The sequence below is a fragment of the Theropithecus gelada genome, chromosome 8 (assembly GCF_003255815.1).
Source record: "Theropithecus gelada isolate Dixy chromosome 8, Tgel_1.0, whole genome shotgun sequence".
NCBI lineage: Eukaryota > Metazoa > Chordata > Mammalia > Primates > Cercopithecidae > Theropithecus > Theropithecus gelada.
In genome coordinates this window covers 36629230-36653455 of record NC_037676.1, presented here as the reverse complement: position 1 = coordinate 36653455, position 24226 = coordinate 36629230, and the positions used below count along the sequence as shown (strand labels likewise).

General features: G+C 43.7%; 1 protein-coding gene across 5 annotated transcripts; it reads right to left on the bottom strand.

Moving 5' to 3' along the window:
* Positions 1-143: 143 nt before the first annotated feature.
* On the bottom strand, positions 144-22334 carry PLPBP (pyridoxal phosphate binding protein). 5 transcript variants are annotated; one of them, XM_025393338.1, is made up of 8 exons: positions 21529-22334; positions 18870-18977; positions 18758-18793; positions 18147-18222; positions 7306-7440; positions 4440-4612; positions 3565-3663; positions 144-1937 (listed from the first exon to the last, which is right to left on the bottom strand). In XM_025393338.1, exons 1-8 carry the CDS (start codon positions 21730-21732, stop codon positions 1806-1808), a joined length of 963 nt encoding a protein of 320 aa, XP_025249123.1. In that variant the 5' UTR covers positions 21733-22334; the 3' UTR covers positions 144-1805. The 5 variants fall into 5 exon arrangements, with proteins under 5 accessions (XP_025249123.1, XP_025249124.1, XP_025249126.1 ...); XM_025393339.1 differs by having other exon boundaries at positions 4440-4582; XM_025393341.1 differs by having other exon boundaries at positions 4440-4582; positions 18758-18787.
* Positions 22335-24226: the final 1892 nt, after the last annotated feature.

Genomic DNA, 24226 nt, shown 5'->3' with positions numbered 1-24226 from the left:
ACCCACGGTGTAGCATTGGCTGCGTCTGTGACCGTGGGGAAGCCCTCCTCCAAAGCCCAGCTGGCACGATGCCAAGGCACCAGCACAGCTGCTTCCTGTGGGTTCCAATGCCCCCTCCTGTTACATTCACTCACTACACCAGATCATAAAAAATAAATCTTTTAATTGCTTTGTAATTGGCACAGATGGTATAATTCAAACTCACATTTTTATTTAATAGACTCTGAAATATCACACTGTAGCTCTCACTGAAATAATACAGGAATCATAATCTTTAAGTTTACAAAAGTACATTCGGCAGCAGCATCATGTTTGAAAGTTACTTGTAAAATCAGACTGGGGCTTGAAAAAATAAGAGAAAAAGCCATCTGGAAAATAAAAAACAAGCCATACTGAAGCCATCTGTCATGACTACTGGACAATGGTGTTTTTGGGTTTTTTAAAGATCTTTTTACTTTATTAAATGATCCAGAAGAGTTGCACAATTCTGGCTTGTAAATACAGCGGGGAAGCTGTAACTGTGCCTGGAAAGTGCTCCTCAGGACAAGGAACGTCAAAGTCAGGCTTTGTTGAAACCATGTGCCTGAACAGGCTTTGAAGGAATCTTTCGTTTCTTAGGAGTAATGAGATTCACCGGTTTTTGATTAAAAAAATCATCCTAAAGAGATTATAGTGGAGGAGATAATCATTAAACGCTCATCACTGTAGGTCCCAGAGGAAAAACTCAAAGTCCTGTCTCTTAAGGACGATGTCAGAAAGGCCCAATTCCTGCTTATGTTATCCCTTAATTTCAGGGATACCACAGACTGGCAGTGACACAAGCTCTCAATACCAAATTAATTTTTTTTTTTAAGAGACAGGCTGTCTCTAAAAAAGGTGGGGGGGGGGTATTATCTGCATATTAAAAGGTTGCTTTAAGAAATGTGACAGCATCTACGAAGAACTCCCCAAGTGATCAAAGCCTTGATGGACTATTGGGAGATTTTATTTATTTATTTTTTATTTTTTTAGGCAGGAGTACAGTGGTGCAATCATACCTCACTGCAGCCTCAAACTCCTGGGCTCAAGTGATTCTTCCACCTCAGCCACCATGCCCAGTTAATTTTTAAATTTTTTGTAGAGATGGGGTCTCCTGATGTTGCTGAGGCTGGTCTTGAACTCCTAGGCTCAGGCGATCCTTCCACCTCTGCCTCCCAAATTGCTGGGATTACAGGCATGAGTCACCGTGCCTGGCCAGCAACAATTTGTGTTTTGAGAATTAACCCGAGCCATTTCCTGAAGTTACCTGTACTGCCATTCCACAGTTGGGAATATCTTCACATATCTATCGGCTAGGGAAGAATCTGGGGGCGGAAATCACCTTATTCCAGAGCAGCAATCTAGACAATGTAGTAGGAGTTTGTAGGGAGTAGTTAACCATAAGGAATTTCCTATTAAAATGAGATGAAAAAGGGGAATCCCTCTGAATTCCACGATTAGAGGCATCAGTGACCAAATTTTAACCTGGAAAAGGCATTCATGGATCAGTTCATGCTCCTGGGCAGAATTCAATATTGGACACGATTCCTAGCTATTGATTTGGTATCTGTTCTGCAGAAATGTTTGAATTTCTCAAACTCAATCCAAAGTCACTGCTTGAAACAAGCTTCCTATGTCAGAGACTAAGCACAGATGGTTTCCATCAACACACGTGATCATTAGTGCTCTCCACAGGTCACAGGAGAGCAGGACTGTGCTGGGACACAGGGAATATCAAAATGAAAATCTAGGTTAGTGCATAGTTAGTGCTCTCAGTATTCCCTGGCTCAGTGCTCCTGTGCCACCTCCAGTGGCGCCTTCACGTCTGCTGCGCACTTGTCCGGGGTGGGTTTCTTTGAGTAATCCCGCTCTCCAAAAATGGTGCTTCCTATTCGGACATTTGTAGATCCTACTTCAATCTGTAGGAAAGAAGAGAAGGTATCGAGGATCAGGTTTAAAATAATAAAATGGAGCCAGTGCTGAAGCTGTGCCCCCATTCTGGCTCTCAAGAGCCATCTATGAAGAATAGTAACAGCCGAAGATGGCTTCGGGGTGATGGTTCTCCTCAGAGATTTGACCTCTGAGGGCGTATATAGGAAACAAGTTGGGTTTCTCTAGATTTCCAGTGGTTGGGGAGTGTGGCTGGCACTCAGCTAGGTGCAGGTCAAGGACATTAGACGTCCAGTGTGGGATGCAGCCGCACAGCACAGCACACCCACCTTTCCAGTGTGCCACGGTCAGTAGATGAAAAAAAATCCTTATAATTATCTGATCAAATTCCATTTTACTTACCAATGCAATGTATTTTTGCACTGTTTTAAGAAATACAATTTTCCAGGAATGCAAATTTATATTTTGATTTTTGAAACTTTATCAAGTTATTTGCTATTTCAGAAAATCATGTATTTGCATTGCCAATCTAGCACACTTGTATCAGTTGATATTTACAGCTGTTGATGTACACATAAGATTGTTGGTGAATCTACACATAAGAGTAAGCCTCGGATGGGTGCGGTGGCTCATGCCTGTAATCCCATCACTTTGGGAGGCTGAGGTGGGTGGGTTACCTGAGGTCAGGAGTTCAAGAACAGCCTGGCCAACATGGTGAAACCCCGTCTCAACTAAAAATACAAAAATTAGCCGGGCATGGTGGCAGGCGCCTGCAATCCCAGCTACTTCAGAGGCTGAGGCAGGAGAATCGCTTGAACCTGGGAGGTGGAAGTTGCAGTGAGCTGAGATTGCGCCACTACATTCCAGCCTGGACAATAGAGCAAGACTCAGTTTCCAAAAAAAAAAAAAAAAAAAAAGATGAAGCCTTAGGCTGCTTCATTGTGATTTGCTGTGATACAGCCAGGCCCACGCACTTATGTAATGATATGCCTTTCCAAAAATTATAGCTTAATTTCTTATTTTCCTTTAGACTACACTTATGGAATTATGTTTATAATTTATGGAATTATATTTATAATTAATTTCTTATTTCCTTTAGATTATACTTATGGAATTATATTTTGTTTTAAAAGTTCAGATGTCAGGCTATAATTTCTATACATTTCTTTTACTTTTATTTTATTTTTTATTTTTTTTGAGACGGAGTCTCGCTCTGTCAGCCAGGCTGGAGTGCAGTGGTGCGACCTTGGCTCACTGCAATCTCCGCCTCCTGGGTTCAAGCAATCCTCCTGCCTCAGCCTCCCGAGTAGCTTGGATTACAGGTGTGCGTCACCATGTCCAGCTAATTTTTGTAGTTTTAGTAGAGAGGGGGTTTCACCATGTTAGTCAGGCTTGTCTCGAACTCCTGACCTTGTGATCCACCCGGCTCGGCCTCCCACAGTGCATGGATTATAGGCGTGCGCCTACCTCTTTTCAAAAAAGAAAGGGCATGGGGAATGGGAGATGCTGGAATAGCTGAGACCCTGAGACTGGGTACCCTATTGCCATCCCAAGGCATTTCCGAGGCTTCTATAGCAAAGATCTGCTCTTGTGTCAGCCTCTCAGACACCCTACTCCCACCCCTCGAGGCAGACAGGGCACTGGCTGAACACTTACCGCGTGCTGGAAATCCACGGACATGCCCATGCTTAGCTCAACCTGGTCAGCAGGGATGTTCAGCTTTTTACACAGCTCCTCCCGGAGGGACAGTAACAGCTGACAGAAAGAGACGACACCTATTTTACTCCTGCCTTCTCTAATGATGCCCAAAAGTGGCTGAATCTGAACTTCTCTGACAATGGTTATGTATTCCTTTTTTATTTTTTATTTTTTTTATTTTTTGAGACACAGTCTTGCTCTGTCTCCCAGGCTGGAGTACAGTGGCGTGATCTTGGCTCACTACAAGCTCTGCATTCCGGGTTCATGCCATTCTCCTGCCTCAGCCTTCCGAGTAGCTGGGACTACAGATGCCCGCCAACACGCCTGGCTAATTTTTTGTATTTTTTTTTTTTTTTTTTTTTGCAGTAGAGATGGGGTTTCACCGTGTTGGCCAGGATGACCTCAATCTCCTGACCTCATGATCCACCCGCCTTGGCCTCCCAAAGTGCTGGGATTACAGGTGTGAGCCACCGCGCCCGGCCGGTTATGTATTCCTTATGATTTCAAGGCCTGTCAAAATTGTCAGAAGTTACCGAAAGGGATTTTTGCAAACTATCCCACTTTTGAGAAAACTGTCAGTCACTGGAGAGGAAGAAAGCTCATATTCTCTAAAGACTATGTTTTAGCCAAGTTCAAGTTGAGTTGAGAAAGGTTTGCAGGGCTTTGGGAATCTGTTCTTCCCTTTTCCGTCTGAGAAGAGTTCTGAAGAGGGCTAGAACACTCGACAGGCAGCGTCTGGGATGTCTCTGCAGTCCCCACCGCAGCCAGCCCTGCAAAAGCACTCCAGCCCCTGCTTCTTCAGCACATGAGCAATCTCCCCGACCCCCCAGTACCTGGAAGTCTGGATTTGGTCCTTGACTAAGATCATGCCCAAAGCTTCCTATGGTCATCAGTCCCACAAACTCCAGGCTAGGACACTTGGCATTTATGTGCTCCACGACGGCTATGGTCTCTGAAGGTGGGAGGCCATGTTTACCTTCACGAAAAGAAATGGAAAACAGGTATACTGCAAGGGTAAATGGCCAGAGGAAGGCTCCATTTTCCTCCCTTCTTTATGACAGAAGAGGTGACCCCCAACAAGAGAATCTCTTGAAAGAGCCTCAAGTCCTAAAGAGTAACTTTATACTTGGGGTTTTCTATGCTGCTCTGCTTCTGGTCAGGTTCCAGATGTCTCAAGAAGAGCTATCAGTTGGATTATCTTTCCTCCATCTCAGGATTTCAGCTGAAAACAGCTAGGAGACATGGAAAAGAAAAAACCTTGCTTTTTTGGGATACCAGGAAGATTTGCATTGCCAAAATGCCAGATGAACCTGAGAATTACTTTTCTAAATCAAGAATTTTTATAGTTTTATTAATTTAATGGAGTTGCAAAAAATTTAAAATAAAGTACATGTTAAACATTTTTGGCTATATATTTGCAAAGTTTAACTGAACTTTCTAATTAACAACTGGAGGAGAAATCTGCAGCAAGCAATTATTTGTTACACAGTTATAAGAGCTATTGAGGCTGGGCAGGTGGCTCACGCCTGTAATCCCAGCACTTTGGGAGGCCAAGGCGGGCGGATCACAAGGTCAGGAGATCAAGACCATCCTGGCTAACGTGGTGAAATCCCGTTTCTACTAAAAAAAAAAAAAAAAAAAAATTAGCCAGGTGTGGTGGTGGGTGCCTGTAGTCCCAGCTACTCAGGAGGCTGAGGCAGGAGAATGGTGTGAACCTGGGAGGCGGAGCTTACAGTGAGCCGAGATTGCACCACTGTACTCCAGCCTGGCTGACAGAGCGAGACTCCGTCTCGGAAAAAAAAAAAAAAAAAGAGCTATTGATATTGTCTTGCTCCCATTTATTAGGTGAAGATGCCAGTAACATTTACTTCAGTCTTTAACTAGGGCATATTATAGCTAATTATCAAGAAATGATACAATAAATACCTGATCTATAGTTGATTTCAGATTTCTATTGATAATTGGGATTTAAACCGAGGCAGTCTGACTCTAGTACATTATCTAGAAAAGAGATGCCTCTACTGTGTTCCTGCATACTAAGATTTGATGAATACTGGTGCTTTGATGGTTGCAATCAAATACTTGATCTGTATACATTTATTCTTAACGAATAGCTAACAACATGTGTAGGGCTCTGGGCTAACAGTGTTGCCTGGATTATCACATTCAATCCTAGCCACACCCTCTGAAGTAAGCATTATGATATCACTGCCAGAAAAGGAAACTGAGGTACAGAGAGATTGGGTAACTTATCCAAGGTTACAATACTGGAAAGCAGTGTAGCTCAAACCCAAGGTCTGTCTGATTTCAAAGTCCATGCTTCTATTCACACTATGTTACATTGTTAATCCAAGCCCCATAAAGATATTCATTGACTGGTGCTCACAGTAATTTTTTTTTTTTGAGATGGAGTCTCATTCTGTCACCCAGGCTGGAGTGCAGTGGCGTGATCTCGGATCACTGCAATCTTCACCCCCAGGGTTCAAGGGATCCTCCTGCCCTCAGCATCCCGAGCAGCTGGGACTATAGGCACACACCACCATGCCTGGCTAATTTTCATATGTATAGTAGAGATGAAGTTTCACCATGTTGGCTAGGCTGGTCTCGAATTTCTGACCTCAGGTGATCCACCTGCCTCATCCTTCTCGAGTGCTGGGATTACAGGTGTTAGCCACCGCACCCGGCCCACTCATGGTAATTATCTTCCATTCTTTCTCAATGCAACATTAAGTAATTTTTTTAAGACCTAAGAGTATTTATATACTCTTAGGTCTTAAAAATTTAAAATACTCCTTGCAGGAGTGATGGTGACCTTTGGGGATTTTCAGATGAAAGTCACAATCCCAGGCCAGGTGCAGTGGCTCATGTCTTTAACTTCAGTACTTTGGGAGGCTGAGGTGGGTGGATCACCTGAGGTCAGGAGTTCAAGACCAGCCGGGCCAATATGGCGAAACTCCATCTCTACTAAAAATACAAATACTAGCTGGGTGTGGTAGTGTGTGCCTGTAATCCCAGCTACTCGGGAGGCTGAGGCAGGAGAACTGCTTGAACCCAGGAGGTGGAGGTTGCAGTGAGCTGAGATCGCGCCACTGCACTCCAGCCTGAGCGACAGAGCGAGGCTCCATCTCAAAAAAAAAAAAAAAAAAAAAAGGCCTATTGCAGTGGCTCACGGATCACTTGAGAGGTCATGAGTTCGAGAGCAGTCTGGCCAATGTGGTGAAACCCCGTCTCTACTACAAATACAAAAATTAGCCAGGTGTGGTGGCGCATGCCTGTAGTCCTAGCTACTTGGGAAGCTGAGGTGGGAGAATTGCTTCAACCTGGGAGGCAGAGGTTGCAGTAAGCTGAGATCACGCCATTGCACTCCAGCCTGGGCGACAGAGCGAGACCCCATCTCAAAAAAAATCAGAAAAAAACAAAATGCAAAACAAAGTCACAATCTCCTTCTTGACTCCCCATCCATTCTTCTTCCCCTAAAATTAAGATATAATGAACCATGATGTAGTAAAGAATGATATACAGACTGTTTGCATGTCATTATGCTACCTAGATCACACATAAAACAGCCTACTTAGAGGCCTGTGATCCTGTGATTTGTTTCCATAACCTTATCCATCGGACACTTGGGGCCACCCATTCTCCCTGAGCTTCAACCATCCTAAGGGAAGAAAAATCTACAATTCAGGTCTGGTCACTTACTCTCTTCTCCGCTGGTGTTAATCTGGACCATAACCTTTAACCTTTCAGGAGAACCTTTTTTCTGCCAGGAACTGTTCACTTTGTCTGCCAACTTCACAGAATCCACTGTTTCCAGCATGAAGAGATTGGGGACAGCTGTAATGAGACAGAGGCAAGGTAATATTCCTTATTTGCTCTATTGCAGCAAGTAACATGCAACAAATCTCTGACTTTAGTTAGAGGAAGAAATATGCCAGGCAAAGAAAAACACAGTGAAATCTCAGTTCCTCTAAGAAGACAAATGTGACAGTTTTACTAGATACAAATTCAAATGTCAGACCATCCCTGGCTAATCAGCAAAGGTAAATAAGGGAAACACTGACATACATGATCGGGCAGCATATATATCCGTATGCTTCAAGAAGCTGGTGACAGACAGATTCCTAGTAAAAGGCTTGATCTATGTCTCAGTTCAAACTGAGAGAAACAGGTCAGGATGACAGTGAAGAAAGGATAACCAGTGGAAGCCAAGATGCTTCCCCAGCATATCACCACATTCTTCAACTTTCTGGGATGAGGGTATTCTTATCCAACAAAGACATCACAATGACCCCAACATTGGCCGGGTGCAGTGGCTCACACTTGTAATCCCAGGCGGGTGGATCACCTAAGGTCAGGAGTTTGAGACCAGTCTGGCCAACATGGTGAAACCCCATCTCTACTAAAAAACTGCAGCAATCCACAGGACAGATTACCACAGTTTACATAACTATTCCTCTTGTTAATGGACGTTAGATTGTTTCTTATTTTTTATTACAAAAACAAAGCTTGGATATAGAAGTTGGTGCTATGTACAAGTATTTCAGATGGGTAGTTTGCAAATATTTTCTCCCATTCTGAGTTGTCTCTTCACTTTGTTGTTTCCTTTGCTCTGCAAGAGCTTTTTTTCTTTCTTTTTTTTTTTTTTTTTTGAGACAGAGTCTTGCTGTGTTGCCCAGGCTAGAGTGCAGTAGCACAATCTTGGCTCACTGCAACCTCTGCCTCCCGGGTTCAAATGATTCTTCTGCCTCAGCCTCCCAAGTAGCTGAGATTACAGGTGCCCACCACACCTGGCTAATTTTTGTATTTTTAGTAGAGATGGGGTTTTGCCATGTTGGCCAGGCTGTTCTTGAAGTCCTGACCTCGTGATCTGCTGGCCTTGGCCTCCCAAAGTGCTGGGATTGCAGGCATGAGCCACTGCACCCAGCCTGCACGAGCTTTTTAACTCGATGTGATCCCATTTGTCCATTTTTGTGCTGGTTGCCTGTGCTTTTGGAGTATTTACTCAATAAATCTTTGTCAAGGTCGGGCGTGATGGCTCATACCTGTAATCCCCACACTTTGGGAGGCTGAGGAGGGCAAATCACTTGAGGCCAGGAGTTCGAGATCAGCCTGACACAGTGAAGCCCTGTTTCTACCAAAAAATACAAAAATTAGCCAATGTGGCTGGGCATTGTGGCTCACGCCTGTAATCCCAGCACTTAGGGAGGCCGAGACGGTCGAATCACTTGAGGCCAGGAGTTTGAGATCTGTTTGGCCAACATGGTGAAACCCTGTCTCTATTAAAAATACAAAAAAAAATTAGCCAGGCATGGTGGCACATGCCTGTAATCCCAGCTACTCGAGGCTGAGGCAGAATTCCTTGAACCTGAGAGGCAGAGGTTGCAGTAAGCCGGGATCATGCCACTGCGCTCCAGCCTGGGTGACAGAGCAAGACTAGAAAGACTAAAAAAGAAAGAAAGAAAATATACATATATATTTGGCTTCAAGTGATCCTCCCACCTTGGCCTCCTAAAGTGTTGGGATTACTGGTGTGAGTCACTGCATCTGGCCTCAAGAAGCCTTTATGGAAATGAATTGAGCCGTGAGGTTGAACGAGTATAATGGATCATCCAGAAAGGAAAATAGCACTAAAACAACAGTTCTGTTAGGCTTTCCTGCCCCTTCTATGCCTGCTGGCTCCTTCCCCCCTCCCTCTTCCCCTCCCTCCTCCCATCACCTTTACTTATTTCCAACACGGTCGGGTGCAGTGGCTCACACCTGTGATCCCAGCACCTTGGGAGGCTTAGGCGGGCGGATCACCTGATGTCAGGAGTTCAAGACCAGCCTGGCCAACATAGTGAAACCCCGTCTCTACTAAAAACACAAAAATTAGTCAGCATGGTGGGGCGCACCTGTAATCCTAGCTACTTGGGAAGCTGAGGCAGGAGAATTGCTTGAACCCAGGAGGTGCAGGTTGCAGTGAGCCGAGATCATGCCACTGCATTCTAGCCTGGGTGCAGAGTGAGAGCCTGTCTCAAAAAACAAAACAAAACAAAACAAATTTGTCCAGACTAATGTCTTGGAGAGTTTCCCCAATGTTTTCTTTTAGTAGTTTCAGGTCTTAGATTTAGATTTAAGTCTTTAATCCATTTTGATTTGATTTCTGTACATGGTGAAAGACAGGAGTCTAGTTTTATTCTTCTTCATATGGATATCCAGTTTTCCCAGCAGCATTTATTGAAGAGATTGTCCTTTCCCCAATGTATGTTCTTGGCACCTGTGTTAAAAATAAGTTCTCTGTAGATGTACAAATTTATTTTTGGGTTCTCTATTCTGTTTCACTGGTCTATGTGTCTGTTTTTATGCCAGTATCATACTGTTTTGGTTACTATAGCTCTGCAGTATAATTTGAAGTCAGGTAATGTGATTCCTCCAGTTCTGTTCTTTTTGCTCAGGATGGCTTTGGCTATTATGGGTCTTTTATGGTTCCATATAAATTTCAGGATTATGATTTTCTATTTCTGTGAAGAATGTCACTGGTATTCTGATAGGAACTGCACTGAATCTGCAGACTGCTTTGGGTAATGAGGTCATTTTGAGAATAGTGATTTTTCCAATTCATAAACCTGGAATATCTTTCCATTTTTTCATGTCCTCTTCAAATTCTTGCATTAATGTTTTATAGTTTTCATTGTAGAAATCTTTCACTTCTTTGGTTAAGTTTATTCTTAGGTATTTCATTTGTAGCCACTGTAAATGGGATTACTTTCTTGATTTCTTTTTTTTTTTTTAACTTTTTTTTTTTTTTTTTTTTGAGATGGAGTCTCGTTCTGTCGCCCGGGCTGGAGTGCAGTGGCGCGATCTCGGCTCACTGCAAGCTCCACTTCCCAGGTTCACGCCATTCTCCTGCCTCAGTCTCCCGAATAGCTGGGACTACAGGCGCTTGCCACCACGTCCGGCTAATTTTTTGTATTTTTAGTAGAGACGGGGTTTCACAGTGTTAGCCAGGATGGTCTCGATCTCCTGACCTCGTGATCCGCCCGCCTCGGCCTCCCAAAGTGCTGGGATTACAGGCGTGAGGCACTGTGCCCGGCTACTTTCTTGATTTCTTTTCCAGATCATTCACTGTTGGCATACAGAAATGCTACTGATTTTTGTATATTTATTTTATATCCTGTAATGTTACTGTTCAGTTATAATAGCTTTTTGGTGGAATCTTTAGGTTTTTCCAAGACTCTACAGTTTTAGAATCTCCTGGTAAGATGAAGGAGTACTCATTTACTTACTCCCTCAAATCACTGGATCTTAGCAGTCTTTAGTGATTTTGTATTTCTCTGTTTGAGGATGAATATTTTTCATTTGATTACTGGCCTTTTGTATTTTTACCCCTTGTAAACTGCCTCAGTTTTTGCCTATTTTTTTTCCTATAGATTAAACAAAAAGATTTGTAGCTCTTTATGTATTCTGGATATTAACCTCTTCCCTCTTCAAAAATATTATTTTTCTCCCACTCTGTGCCTCCCTTTTGCTTTGACATGCAGAAAGCTTTACTTTTTGTGTGATCAAATCTGCTAGTTCTTCCTTTTGAATTTTTTATCATTATTATTATTAGATAGGGTCTCCTCTGTCACCCAGGCTGGAGTGCAGTGGCACAATCACAGCTCACTGCAGGCCTTAACCTCTCGGCTCAGGTGATCCTCCTACCTCAGCCTCCCAGGTAGCTGGGACTACAGGCACACACCACCATGCCCAGCTAATTTTTTGTATTTTTAGTAGAGACAGGGTTTTGCCACGTTGCCCAGGCTGGTCTTAAACTCTTGGGCTCAAGTGATCCGCCTGCCTTGGCCTCCTGAAGTGCTAGATTTACAGGCATGAGCCACTGCACCTGGCCTAGTTGTTTTTTTATGGTTTCCAGATTTTATGTCTTGCTTAGAAAAGCCCAAGAAAATAAAAGTATTTTCCTGTATTTTATCTTAATACTTTTATAGCTTTATTTTCAAGTTAGATTATTTAATCTAGGTGGAATTTACAACTCAATAATGAAAAGACAACTCAATTTAAAAAACATGCAGAGGACTGACTAGACATTTTTCCAAAGAAGACATAAAAATGGCCAATAAGCCTATGAAGAGATGCTCAACGTCATTTGTTATTAATGAAAATCAAAACCGCCAGGCGCGGTGGCTCACGCCTGTAATACCAGCACTTTGGAAGGCCAAAGCTGGTGGATCATGAGGTCAGGAGTTTGAGACCAGCCTAGCCAAGATGGTGAAACCCTGTCTCTACTAAAAATACAAAAACATTAGCTGCGCGTGGTGGTACGTGCCTGTAGTCCCAGCTACTTGGGAGGCTGAAGCAGAAGACTCGCATGAATCTGGGAAGTGGAGGTTGCAGAGAGCCAAGATTGCACCACTGCCCTCCAGCCTGGGCAACAGAGTGAGACTCCGTCTCAAAAAAAGAAAAAAAAAAAAAAAGAAAATCAAAGAGATACCATTTCACATATTTTTTGAATCCAATATATCTCCTTTGTTGACTTATTAGCTATAACTCCTTACTGTGTTATTTTATTGGTTGCTTTGGGGTTTAACTTACAACAGTCCACCTTCAAGGTGTGTTATACTACTTTACACAGTTTAAGAACTTTACACTAGTGTGCTTCTGTTTATCCCCTTCTTTCTGTTATCGGTGTCATGCATTTTGCTTTTACATAGTTATAAATCCCATAACACAGTATTTTGTTTATATAACATGTAATAAGATAACAGAGACCCAGCCTTCAGGTAGGATTTATCCTAGGAATGCAGGGTTGGTTTAACATTTGAAAATCAATAGGCTGGGGCACGGTGGCTTACGCCTGTAATCCTAGCACTTTGGGAGGCTGAGGCCAGCAGATCACAAGGTCAGGAGTTCGCGACCAGCCTGGCCAATATGGTGAAACCCTGTCTCTACTAAAAATGTAAAACATTAGCCAGGTGTGGTGGCACGTGCCTGTAATCCTAGCTACTTGGGAGGCTGAGGCAGGAGAATCGCTTGAACTCGGGAGGTGGAGTTTGCAGTGAGCCGAGATCACGCCACTGCACTCCAGCCTGGGTGACAGAGTGAGACTTCATCTCAAAAAAAAAAAGAATATCAATAAATGTGATTTAACATGTTAACAAACTAAAAAACCGTATGATCACTTTGATACATTAAATGCAACTGACAAAATTCAACATCTATTTTTGACAAAATCTCTCAGCAAACTAAAATTAGAAGGGAAATTCCTCCTTATGTGCCCACTCTCAGCACTTCTATTCATAAAGAAGTAAATAGGGAAATATACAAAGAAGTAAACTGTCTTTACTCATAGATGACATGATTATTTATGTGGAAAATTCAATGGAATCTACAGAAAAGCAACTAGAACATAAGTAATTTTAGCAAGGTTTCAGGATACAAGATCAACATACAAAAATCAAGTACATTTCTATATACAGGTAGAGTATCCCTTATGTGAAATGCTTGGGACCAGAAATGTTTCAGTTTCAGATTTAGGATTTTTTCAGACTTTGAAATATTTGCATATACTTAACAAGTTTAGCATCTCTAATCTGAAAAATCTGAAATCCAAAATCTTTTTTTTTTTTTTGAGACAGGGTCTCACTCTGTCATCCAGGTTGGTGTGCAGTGGTGCAATCACGGCTCACTGCAGCCTCGACCTCCCAGGCTCAAACAATCCTTCCACCTCAGCCTCCTGAGTATTTGGGACTACAGGTTCGAGCCATCATATCTGACTAATTTTATTATTTTTTGTAGAGATGGGGTTTTGACATGTTGCTCAGGCTGGTCTTCAACTCCTGGGCTCCAATGATCCTCCTGCCTTGGCCTCCTAAAGTGCTGGGCTTACAGGCATGAGGAACTGCATCTGGCCCAATGAACATTTCTTTTCTTTTCTTTTCTTTTTTGTTTTTGTTTTGAGACAAGGTATCATTCTGTTGCCCAGGCTGGAGTGCAGTGGTGAGATCTTGGCTCACTGCAGCCTCAACCTCCTGGGCTCAAGCAAGCCTGCCACCTTGGCCTTCCAAGTAGCTGGGACCACAGGTGCGTGCCAGCACACCCAGCTAATTTTTTGGTATTATTTGTAAAGACAGGGTCTTGCTATGTTGCCCAGGCTGGTCTCTAACTCTTGGGCTCAAAAGATCTGCTTGCCTCAGCCTCCCAAAGTGCTGGGATTACAGGCATCAACCATCATGCTTGGCTCCAATGAGCATTTCTTTTAAGTGTCATGTCAGTGCTTAAAAGTTTCAGACTTTGGAGCATTTTGATTTTCAGAAATTTGAAATTAGGATGCTTATAACCTGTACTAGCAACTATCAGAAGTTGAAATAGAAAAATACATTTACAATAGCATAAAAAATATAAACACTTCGGAATAAATCTGAGAAAAGATGTGGAAAATCTATACAATGAAAACTATAAAATATTACTGAGAGAAATTAAAGATATAAATAAGTACTAAGGTATACCTTGTTAATGTGTTAAGAGAGTCAATTTTTTTAGTGTGTCAAAATGTTCCCCAGTTGATCTAAGATCCAATACGATCCAGCAAGCTTTTCTTTTTTTCTTGTAGAAATTGAAAAGCTGGTTTATATGGAAATGTAGAAGACCCACAATAGCTAAAATAACTTTGAAAAAGAACAAAGTTGGAGGTTAACAGTACCTAATTTCGGTAATTATTTTAAAGCTCCAGTAAATCAAAGTAGCAAGCTACTGGTATAAAGGTAGACAAATAGATCACTCATTAACAGAGGAGATCAATATCAACAGACAGTCCAGAAATACATCAAAGGATATCTGATTTTTGACAAAAATGCAAAGGCAATGCTATGGAAAAAGGATAGCCTTTCTAACAAACAGTTCTGGAACAACTGGATATTCATGTGCAAAAAAATGAACTTGGATCCATATGTTGTACCATATACAAAAATTAACTCAAAATGGATCATGAACCCTAATAAGACCTAAGACTATAAAGCTGCCAGGAGAAAACATAGGAGAAAATCTTTGTGACTTTAAGATAGGCAAAGATTTCTTAGACATGATGGCAAAAGCACATTCTTTTAAAAAAAACAAAAACAAAAACAACTGATAAATTGGGCTATTCCAATTAAAAACTTTCACTTTTCAAAAGACAAGCCATAGACTGAGGAAAAATATGTGCAAAGCACCTATCTGATAAAGAACTCATATCATATCTGATAAAGATGGGCCGGGTGCGGTGGCTCACGCCTGTAATCCCAGCACCTTGGGAGGCCGAGGCGGGTGGATCATGAGGTCAGGGGACTAAGACCACCCTGGCTAACACGGTGAAACCCCATCTGTACTAAAAATACAAAAAATTAGCCGGGTGTGAATTGTAAATTGAATATGTATAGAACTCCCTTGTCTCAACAGTAAGAAAATAATCCAATTAGAAAATGGGCAAAATACTTTTAATAGATACTTCACCAAAGAAGATATACAGATGGCAAACATGAAAAGTTCAACATTACTAGGCATTAGGGAAATGCAAGGACACTACTATATACCTATTAGAATGGCTAAAATTGGGCCGGATGCAGTGGCTCACACCTGTAATCCTAGCACTTTGGGAGGCTGAGGCAGGCAGATTGTCTGAGCTCAGGAGTTCAGCACCAGCCTGGGCAACACGGTGAAACCCCATCTCTACTAAAATACAAAAAAAATTAGCTGGGTGTGGTGGTGTGTGCCTGTAATCCCAGCTACTTGGGAGGCTGAGGCAGGAGAATCACTTGAACCTGGGAGGCGGAGGTTGCAGTGAACCAAGATTGCACCATTGCACTATAGCTTGGGCGACAGAGTGAGACTCCATCTCAAAAAAAAAAAAAAAAAAAAAAAAAAAGAATGGCTACAATTTTAAAAGACTGACCATACTAAGTGTTGACAAGGATGTGGAGGAACTTGAACACTATGGGTAGAAATGTAAAATGGCACAATCACTTTGGAAAAGTTTGGTAGTTTCTTAAAAAATTAAGCATACATAATGGGAACACAGTTTCAGTTTTGCAAGATGAAAAGAATTCTGTGGATAGATGGTGGTGATGGTCACACAACAACGTGACTACAAAATGCCACTGAACTGTATGCTTAAAATCATCAAGATGGGGTGGGCGCGGTGGCTCACGCCTGTAATCCCAGCACTTAGGGAGGCTGAGGCGGGTGGATCACAAGGTCAGGAGATTGAGACCACCCCGGCTAACACGGTGAAACCCTGTCTCTACTAAAAATACAAAAAATTAGCTGGGCGTGGTGGTGGGCATCTGTAGTCCCAGCTACTCGGGAGGCTGAGGCAGAAGAAAGGCGTGAAACCGGGAGGCGGAGCTTGCAGTGAGCCGAGATCACGCCACTGCACTCCAGCCTGGGTGACACAGCGAGACTCTGTCTCAATAAATAAAAAAAAATAAAAATAAATAAATAAATAAATAAAAATTAAAAAAAAACTCAAGACAGTAAATTTTATGTTTGTTATTGCAGTTATAAAAAGTTAAACACTTAACTTGTGACTCAGCCATTCTATTCCTATGTATTTATTCCAAGAAAAAGGGAAATATGTCCATACAAAGACCTGTACACAAATATTCATGGCAACTTATTTGCAACAGTCAAAAATGAGAAGCAATCCAAACGTTCATCAACAGGTGAATGGATAAACAAATTGTGATATATTTATACAATGGAATACTACTGAATGATAAAAAGAAATGAACCTTTGATACAGGTATGAACATGATGAATCTCTACACTGAATGAAAGAAGTCAGACAAAAAGAGTTATATACTTCACGATTCCCTTTGGATAAAACTCTAAAAAATGTAAACTAATATACATTAACAGTGACAGAACGCAGGTAAGTGGTTCTTGAGGAAGAGAAGTGGGACGGGTAAGAGAGGGATTAACAAGGGACAGGAGGAAACTTTTGGGGGTGATAGATATACTCACTGTTTGTCGTGATGGTTTCACAGGTGCAAACATACATCACAACTTGTCGAATTCTATACTTTAAATATGTGCAATTTATTGTAAGTCAATTACCCCCCCAATAAAACTGTTACAAAATAAATACAGGTTATTTAAATTTTGATACCTTCAGGGAAATCAGTTCAGTTACTAAAGATCTCCATGTCTTTCTTAATTTTATTTTACTATGATTCTTGTTTTTTTTTTTTTTGAGACGGAGTCTTGCTCTGTCACCTAGTCTGGAGCACAGTGGCGTGATCTCAGATCACTGCAACCTCTGCCTCCTGGGTTCATGCAATTCTCCTGCCTCAGCCTCCTGAGTAGCTGGGACTACAGGCATGCGCCACCACGCCCTGCTATTTTTTGCATTTTTAATAGAGTTGAGGTTTCACCATGTTGGCCAGGCTGGTCTTGAACTCCTGACCTCAGGTGATCCGCCCGCCTCGGCCTCCCAAGGTGCTGGGATTATAGGCGTGAGCCACTGTGCCTGGCCTACTTTACTATAATTCTTTTTTTTTTTTTTTTTTTTTTTTTGAGACGGAGTCTCGCTCTGCCGCCCAGGTTGGAGTACAGTGGCCGGATCTCAGCTCACTGCAAGCTCCGCCTCCCAGGTTTACGCCATTCTCCTGCCTCAGTCTCCCGAGTAGCTGGGACTACAGGCGCCCGCCACCTCGCCCGGCTAGTTTTTTGTATTTTTAGTAGAGACGGGGTTTCACCGTGTTAGCCAGGATGGTCTCGATCTCCTGACCTCGTGATCCGCCCGTCTCGGCCTCCCAAAGTGCTGGGATTACAGGCTTGAGCCACCGCGCCTGGCATTTACTATAATTCTTAATTTTACTTTACTATATTTACTGTACTGTATTGTATTTTATTTGCTGTAGCCTTTTATTTAAAGGAAAAAGAACAGAAACGTCTCTTTTGCTAGTTAAAAAAATTTATGGGCTACGATTCTTTGTAATTTTTCAGAAAGACCACCAAATAATAATAAACATGACGTTGGGTAGGTTTCCAAGTATATATAACCCAGACAATTGTGAATTCATTCTGTTCTCGGCATGATGTTTTCTCTTTTTATTAATAACTCAGATTTTCGGCCGGGCGCAGTGGCTCACGCCTGTAATCCCAAGCACTTTGGGAGGCTGAGATGGGCGGATCACGAGGTCAGGAGATCGAGACCATCCTGGCTAACACGGTGAAACCCCGTCTCTATGAAAAATACAAAAAAAACTTAGCCGGGCACGGTGGCGGGCGCCTGTAGTCCCAGCTACATGGGAGGCTGAGGCAGGAGAATGGCATCAACCCGGGGGGCAGAGCCTGCAGTGACTGGAGATCACGCCACTGCACTCCAGCCTGGGCGACAGAGCGAGACTCTGTCTCAAAAAAAAAAAAAACAAACCAAAAAACAAAAAACTCAGATTTTCCTAAAGAAATTCCAAAAACAAATGGTGAATTGGGGCTATTCTAAAAGTTGCTTTCTCTTCCACAAAGGGTAGTATAAGCAATACAATGACAGAGCAATTTTGTCTTCATATTTAGTTTTATCTTACCCATCAGTTTATTGACATTTTGTTTCTGTAGGTGGCCAATGAAGTGCCATTTGATCTCAGGACACAAAGACAGAATCTGAGGAGAAAAAGGTAACCATGTGTAACTCAGATTTTACAGAGGCCTTGCTGGCTCAAATGCCTCATGCACTCCCTGTCACCTTTCACATTCACTCTCTGTTCCTTAAATGTAATAAACTATCACAATCTTCACCCGGCCTCCTAATGAGGTAAAAGGATAGAGAAAAATCTAAGGCTTCTGTTTTATCTTCCTTCCTTGTTCCCATCAATTCCCTCCACCTTTCGGATATCGCCCATCAGGGATGAACTGATTTAAGCTTTCAAATCTTGAAAAGATTCAAGATTACAGCAAGCTCCTGAAACCACCATTTCCAAACAGCCCCACCAAGGAGAAAACGATAGTCTGAACAAAGAGAAAAATCTAGCTGAGAATTACTTGGGGCTCAAGGTGAAAGTTGACATTTCTACCCCTGGCCCAATCTAAAGTCAGCCATCCTAAAATTGCCATACAACTCAAACACCAAGATGGGTCTAATTTTCAACTAACGAGCCAAGATTTAGATATAAATTAAAGAATTCAGCTATCTACTTACTTTAGGATTTGATGCTTTTTCTAGCAGTTCCTGAACCTAAAAGGTCAAAACAGAACAAGTCAGAAGCCTGGCAATCATGATGCTTCCAAAGGGCTTCAGGAAGGGCTCTTACGTAGTTCTCGCCGAAAGTGCGCTGCCCATGTCCATAGGCCTCGATCACCATGTCTGCAGGTTTGGTTTTGCTGACTGCCACTAGCCGGGGCTGGATGGCTGGAAGATCCTGCCAAGAGGGAAAGAGCCATATGAGTGAATGTTTGGGAACAGTATCCCAATGAATCCCATAGGACAGATCCTGTAGGATAGACGGGCATTGATCTCAACTTGGCATTAGGTAAGATCTATTTTTTCAACACTGTAGGCAGATCAATATCAAATAGTGGTGATCAAATGTTTTTTAGGGGCATGGCATCTCAATCTAATATGTTAGTGATGTCAATATATACCAGAAGAAATTTCTCTCTCAGGAGAGCTGGGCAAGTTAAAGCAGTATTTCCTATAAGCGTGGTCTTTGATCAACTGCATCAGCATCACCTGGGTGAGAATTTCCTTTTTTTTTTTCTTTGAGACAGAGTTTCGCTCTTGTTGCCCAGGCTGGAGGAAAATGGTGCCATCTCAGCTCACTGCAACCTCTGCCTCCAGGGTTCAAGCGATTATCCTGCCTCAGCGTCCTGAGTAGCTGGGATTACAGGCATGCAACACCACGCCTGACTAATTTTGTATTTTTAGTAAAGACAGGGTTGCTCCATGTTGGTCAGGCTGGTCTGGAACTCCCAACCTCAGGTGATCTGCCCGCCTTGGCCTCCTGAAGTGCTGGGATTACAGCGGTGAGCTACCGCGCCCAGCGGAGAATTTCCTTTTTAACAATCTCTCCAGATGACTCTAAGACATACTAATGTTGGAGGCTTAAGAATCACTTCATTAATAGAAGGCTGCACTCTGAGTAAAAGAGAGGTCACTTCTGGCTTCTGAAACCCAAACATTAGCAGTTCTGGCGACTCATTCTGGTCCTGGTGTATCATTACACAATAATAACACTGCCCCATTTACTCTAAAAGTGGCCCACTTAGGTAACTAAGTAATTGATTGTTCAATCTGTGAATTAAGAACCAGTGGCACAGCCAGGTGAGCCACACACCTGTAATCCCTGTACTTTGGGAGGCTGAGGTGGGTGGATCACCTGAAGTTAGGAGTTCGAGACCAGTCTGGCCAAAATGGTGAAACCCCATCTCTATTAAAATACAAAAACTTAGCTAGGTGTGGTGCCGGGCATCTGTAATCCGAGCTATCTGGGAAGCTGAGGCAGGAGAATCGCTAGAACCCGGGAGGCGGAGGTTGCAGTGAGCTGAGGTTGCACCACTGCACTCCAGCCTGGGTGACAGTGAGACTCCGTCTCAAAATAAAACAAAAAACAAAACAAAACAAAACAACAACAAAAAAAACAAAAAAGAAAGAAAAGAAAAGAAAAGAACCAGTGGCACAACTAACACTGTGACATAAAAAACTCTGGATTCAGGATTAGATCTACGTGACATCCTCTCATGAACACTACACAAAAAGTAGGGGTTCTACGCGTTTTGCTGCCACCCAATCCACATAGAAACGGTAAGAGAAGAGATTCATTTATCCTTGCACGATTCAGTCTTCTTGTATCCATCACCCCCTGAAGTTTTCACAGAATCACAGTGTTCTCAAGGATGTGAAGGAGTCAGATCAATTAGAAAAATGTCTCCTTTTCCTTCCTTCCACAGGGATGCGTAATCAGCCTCTTCTGAGTCCAAGTCGTGACTACTGGGATTATGCTGATGATTGACGTTTTCCAGAGAGTTACCCGAACAGGCAGCCCATCTGCCTGAGAGTTCTCCTGAGAGAACCTCCAGAGTGATGTTTATTAGGGGAAGCCCTAGATTTTTCTTGGAGAATCACCGAGAATCACAGAATATTAACATCTGAAGAGAGCTCAGAGCTTTCAGAGTTGAGGGCCGGAGTAGTTACCTGACTTGTTCAAGGTAAGGTCTAAGGAACAGTGAAGGAAAGACTATAATACAGGTCGTGTCTTCAGCCAGCATAAATGCTTGATCAGAGAAACCCGTGAACTCTCTGTTAAAGGTCAGTCTCATTCCACCATCATTCAGCTTAAACTTGCAGTGAGGTGGGCAGATTGTGATTCTTGGTCTAATCAAAGTCCAAGAGGAGGTAAAATATATACATACAAAAGACGAAATCTCCCCTTAACCAGCTTGGGATTGGACTGCTCCCTCCTGCCCCCAAAACAAGTGCCGCTCTGGTGCCAGCGAAGTCCGGCCAGTCCACCCTCACCTCGGCCTCCGGGCGGCACTGGCATTTCTTGGGCACTTAGCAGGTGAGACGCTGCCACACACGCGATCTCGGGCGTGTCTGGCCTCCGCGGGGTGCTCTTGTACCCCCGTCTCCCCTAACCGTCCGTGGGCACAGGCCTGGCCCCCCTCGCATCCGCCAAGGCTGTCGACCCCGAAACGACGCGGTGCCCAAGTGGCCACGATACCTGGACAATAAGTCATTTTCCCGAGGTAGCGGTACCCCCTGCTCCAACGAAGCCAATCTCCAGAAAACCTAAGAGACTCTGGGTAAGGAGGCTGGGGAAACCGTTCGCTAGCCTTTCCGTGGCCCTAGGCGGCCGACCGGACCCGCCTCTCCGGGAGACCCCTCTGCGTCACCGTGACGACCCATTCCCACGCAGGTGTCCCTCTTCTCAAGGCGGCCGCCCACCGTCCCCACGCAGCCTCCTTCCTCACCCGCGGCCGCCGCGCCACTGCCTGCTGCACGCGCTCGTTCACCGCCCGCAATGCGCATCCGACTCCCAGCTCAGCAGACATGCTGCCAGCTCTCCACATCCCCCGGGAACCGACGCCGAGCCCCAGGCCCCTGGCAGCCCTTGGCACACACCATCTTCCGGTTCCGCCCAGCTCGCGCCGTGTAAACCAATCATTGCTCACCATCGAGTCGTCTCACCCAATCAACACCCATGCAGCGTAGCGGCCCGCCCCCAGGCGGCGGCCATCTTGAGGAGGTCACCCCCGAACCTGGAAATGGGAGCCTGGGGGCCGAGGTTTTGCGTGCCTGATTCCAAGGGCCGCTCGCCGTGTGCTCTCCTCTTTCCTGCCCCTCAGCCGCTGCCGTCCCCCCACCTCCAAGGGACTTTTGTGAGGCAAAAACGCATCCTATACTCGGGGGGTCCTGTTCCCTTTCAAAACGCCTTGCCAGGCTTGCCCGTTCCCGGCTTTCTGGGCGCGAGGACCAGGATTAGAAGCCACTGGGGCGGGAGCCAGGGCTTTTCTCTGTCAGATGGTGCTTGCGAGGAACCCCTAAGCGACACGAAAGGAAACTCTTCTTTCTTCTTTTCCCTAAAGACACGGCGTGATTCAAACGTATCGTTATTTTTGTCATCCTTCAGACCAGTGCTGTCCAAGAGAAATATAACGCGATCCACCTGTGTAATTTGGAGGTTTCTCATAGGCACATAAGTTTAGAAATTTTAATGATATACTTTATTTAACCCAATATATCCAAAGTAAGATTTCAACATGCAATCAATAGATAAACTAAATGCAATATTTTGATTCTTTTGAAAATCGTACGTGTTTCTGAAACCCGGTGTAGTGTTGACTTGCATGTGTCTTAATTCGGACCATCCCTATTTCAAGAGGTTAGCGGCCACCTGCGGCCAGTGCTGCCTCATCAGGGGACACAGGCAGCATGATTATTACTATTATTATTATTATTGAGACAGTCTCGCTCTGTCATCTAGGCTGGAGTGCGGTGGCCCGATCTGGGCTTACTGCAACCTCCGCCTCCTGGGTTCAAACGATTCTTCTGCCTCAGCCTCCCGAGTAGCTGGGACTAAAGGTGGGAGCCACCGTGCCCAGCCCACAGGCAGCTTTAGATGCTCTAGCAGGAGCTCAGCACATTCAGTTGGATTCTTTTTTTGAGATGAGGTCTCACTATGTTACCCAGACTAGTCTGGGACTCCTGGGCCCAAGCAATCCTCTCACCTCCGCCTCCAGGGTAGCTGGGACTACAGATGCGGGCCACAACGCCCTGAGTTTCATTCTTGAGTTCCCTTCTGTGGACAATATGGTTATAAACTTGATGAGGAGTCAGACCATAAAAAGATTAACACAGAATGCTACATAGTCAGGTGGTGAAATAGTAGGTGCTATGGGGAAGGAGAAGGAGATCAATTTGGTTAAGGAAAGCACTCTTACCTGCAATTTCTGTTGAAAGATTCTCAAACATTAATTCAACTTAATGAAGTAGGATGCTGTTGTATTAGAGAAATGGCTAATGTTTTTTCTTCAGGTGGTCTTGTCTTGAGGTGATGGGGTTTATTAGAGCTTTCCGGAAAGAAGGGGCAATATTCTTACTCTCTCCTCTCACATTTTTTCACCAGACTCCCAGGAACAGAGATAGAATGTCACATCTTCTGCTCTGGGAAAATCACAATAGGCAGAACCTCAGGTCCTTAAAATAAGGGACTTCTTTTTGGAAGTCTCTGGTCATTTACCCTGGTAGACATTAACTGGGTTATCTTCAAACTAGGACTGCTGACATTAGGAGTAGTTGTGTTCAAATAAAATGTCTCTGGACTTGATACATTTGCAGTCCAACCAAAATGATAAAAAATTTGAAATGACCAGAATGGCCCTTTGTGGTGTGAGCATAATAGATACTTGCTGTAGAGACACAGGTGGGAAGGAGTGAGTCAGCAGTGAGTGATGGGGAGGACAGGGGATCACAGTGACGGGATGTGTAGAGGAAGGATTGGGTGAGATGAAACACTTCAAATGATGCGCTATTTGGAAAACATTTTAAAACCACAAATACCTCACAGATCTAGGGAATGTATAATCCAGGTGTTAGGTCACTATGACAAGTAGTCGTAGCTTCATTTACTAGATTGGGCCTCTGTTCTATTCTATTTATTTATTTATTTATTTATTTATTTTTTGAGATGAAGTCTTGCTGTGTTGCTCAAACTGGAGTGCAGTGGCGCCATCTCGGCTCACTGCAACCTCTGCCTCCTGGGTGCAAGCGATTATCCTGCCTCAGCCTCCCGAGTAGCTGGGACTACAGGTGTGCACCACCATGCCTGGCTAATTTTTGTGTTTTTAGTAGAGATGGGGTTTCACTATGTTGGGCAGGCTGGTCTTGAACTCCTGACCTCATGATCCACCCGCCTCGGCCTCCCAAAGTGCTGGGATTACAGTCGTGGGCCACCGTGCCCTGCCAAAGGCCTCTATTCTTTGAATTACAAGGCAAGGTCATCCTCCCACCCCCTTATCCATTCAGTGAACATTTATTGAGGCATTACTCTGTGAAGGAACCCTAAGAGAGACCAGGCTGAGTAAGACAGGCTTTACTGCCGATTTACTTCCAATATGCTTTTCATCTCTGACATTCTGTGATCTTATGAAAATGGAAATGGAGACAAAA

What these genes read in the sequence shown, in the direction of transcription:
- PLPBP (XM_025393338.1), bottom strand. Translation starts at nt 21,732, where the DNA reads ATGGTGAGCAATGATTGGTTTACACGGCGCGAGCTGGGCGGAACCGGA. An exon ending in GCACTTTCGGCGAGAACTAC is followed by an intron (nt 18,794 to 18,869) that starts GTAAGAGCCCTT and finishes TTGACCTTTTAG; the next exon opens with GTTCAGGAACTGCTAGAAAA. An exon ending in CCGTGGATTTCCAGCACGCG is followed by an intron (nt 1,938 to 3,564) that starts GTAAGTGTTCAG and finishes TCTTTCCTACAG; the next exon opens with ATTGAAGTAGGATCTACAAA.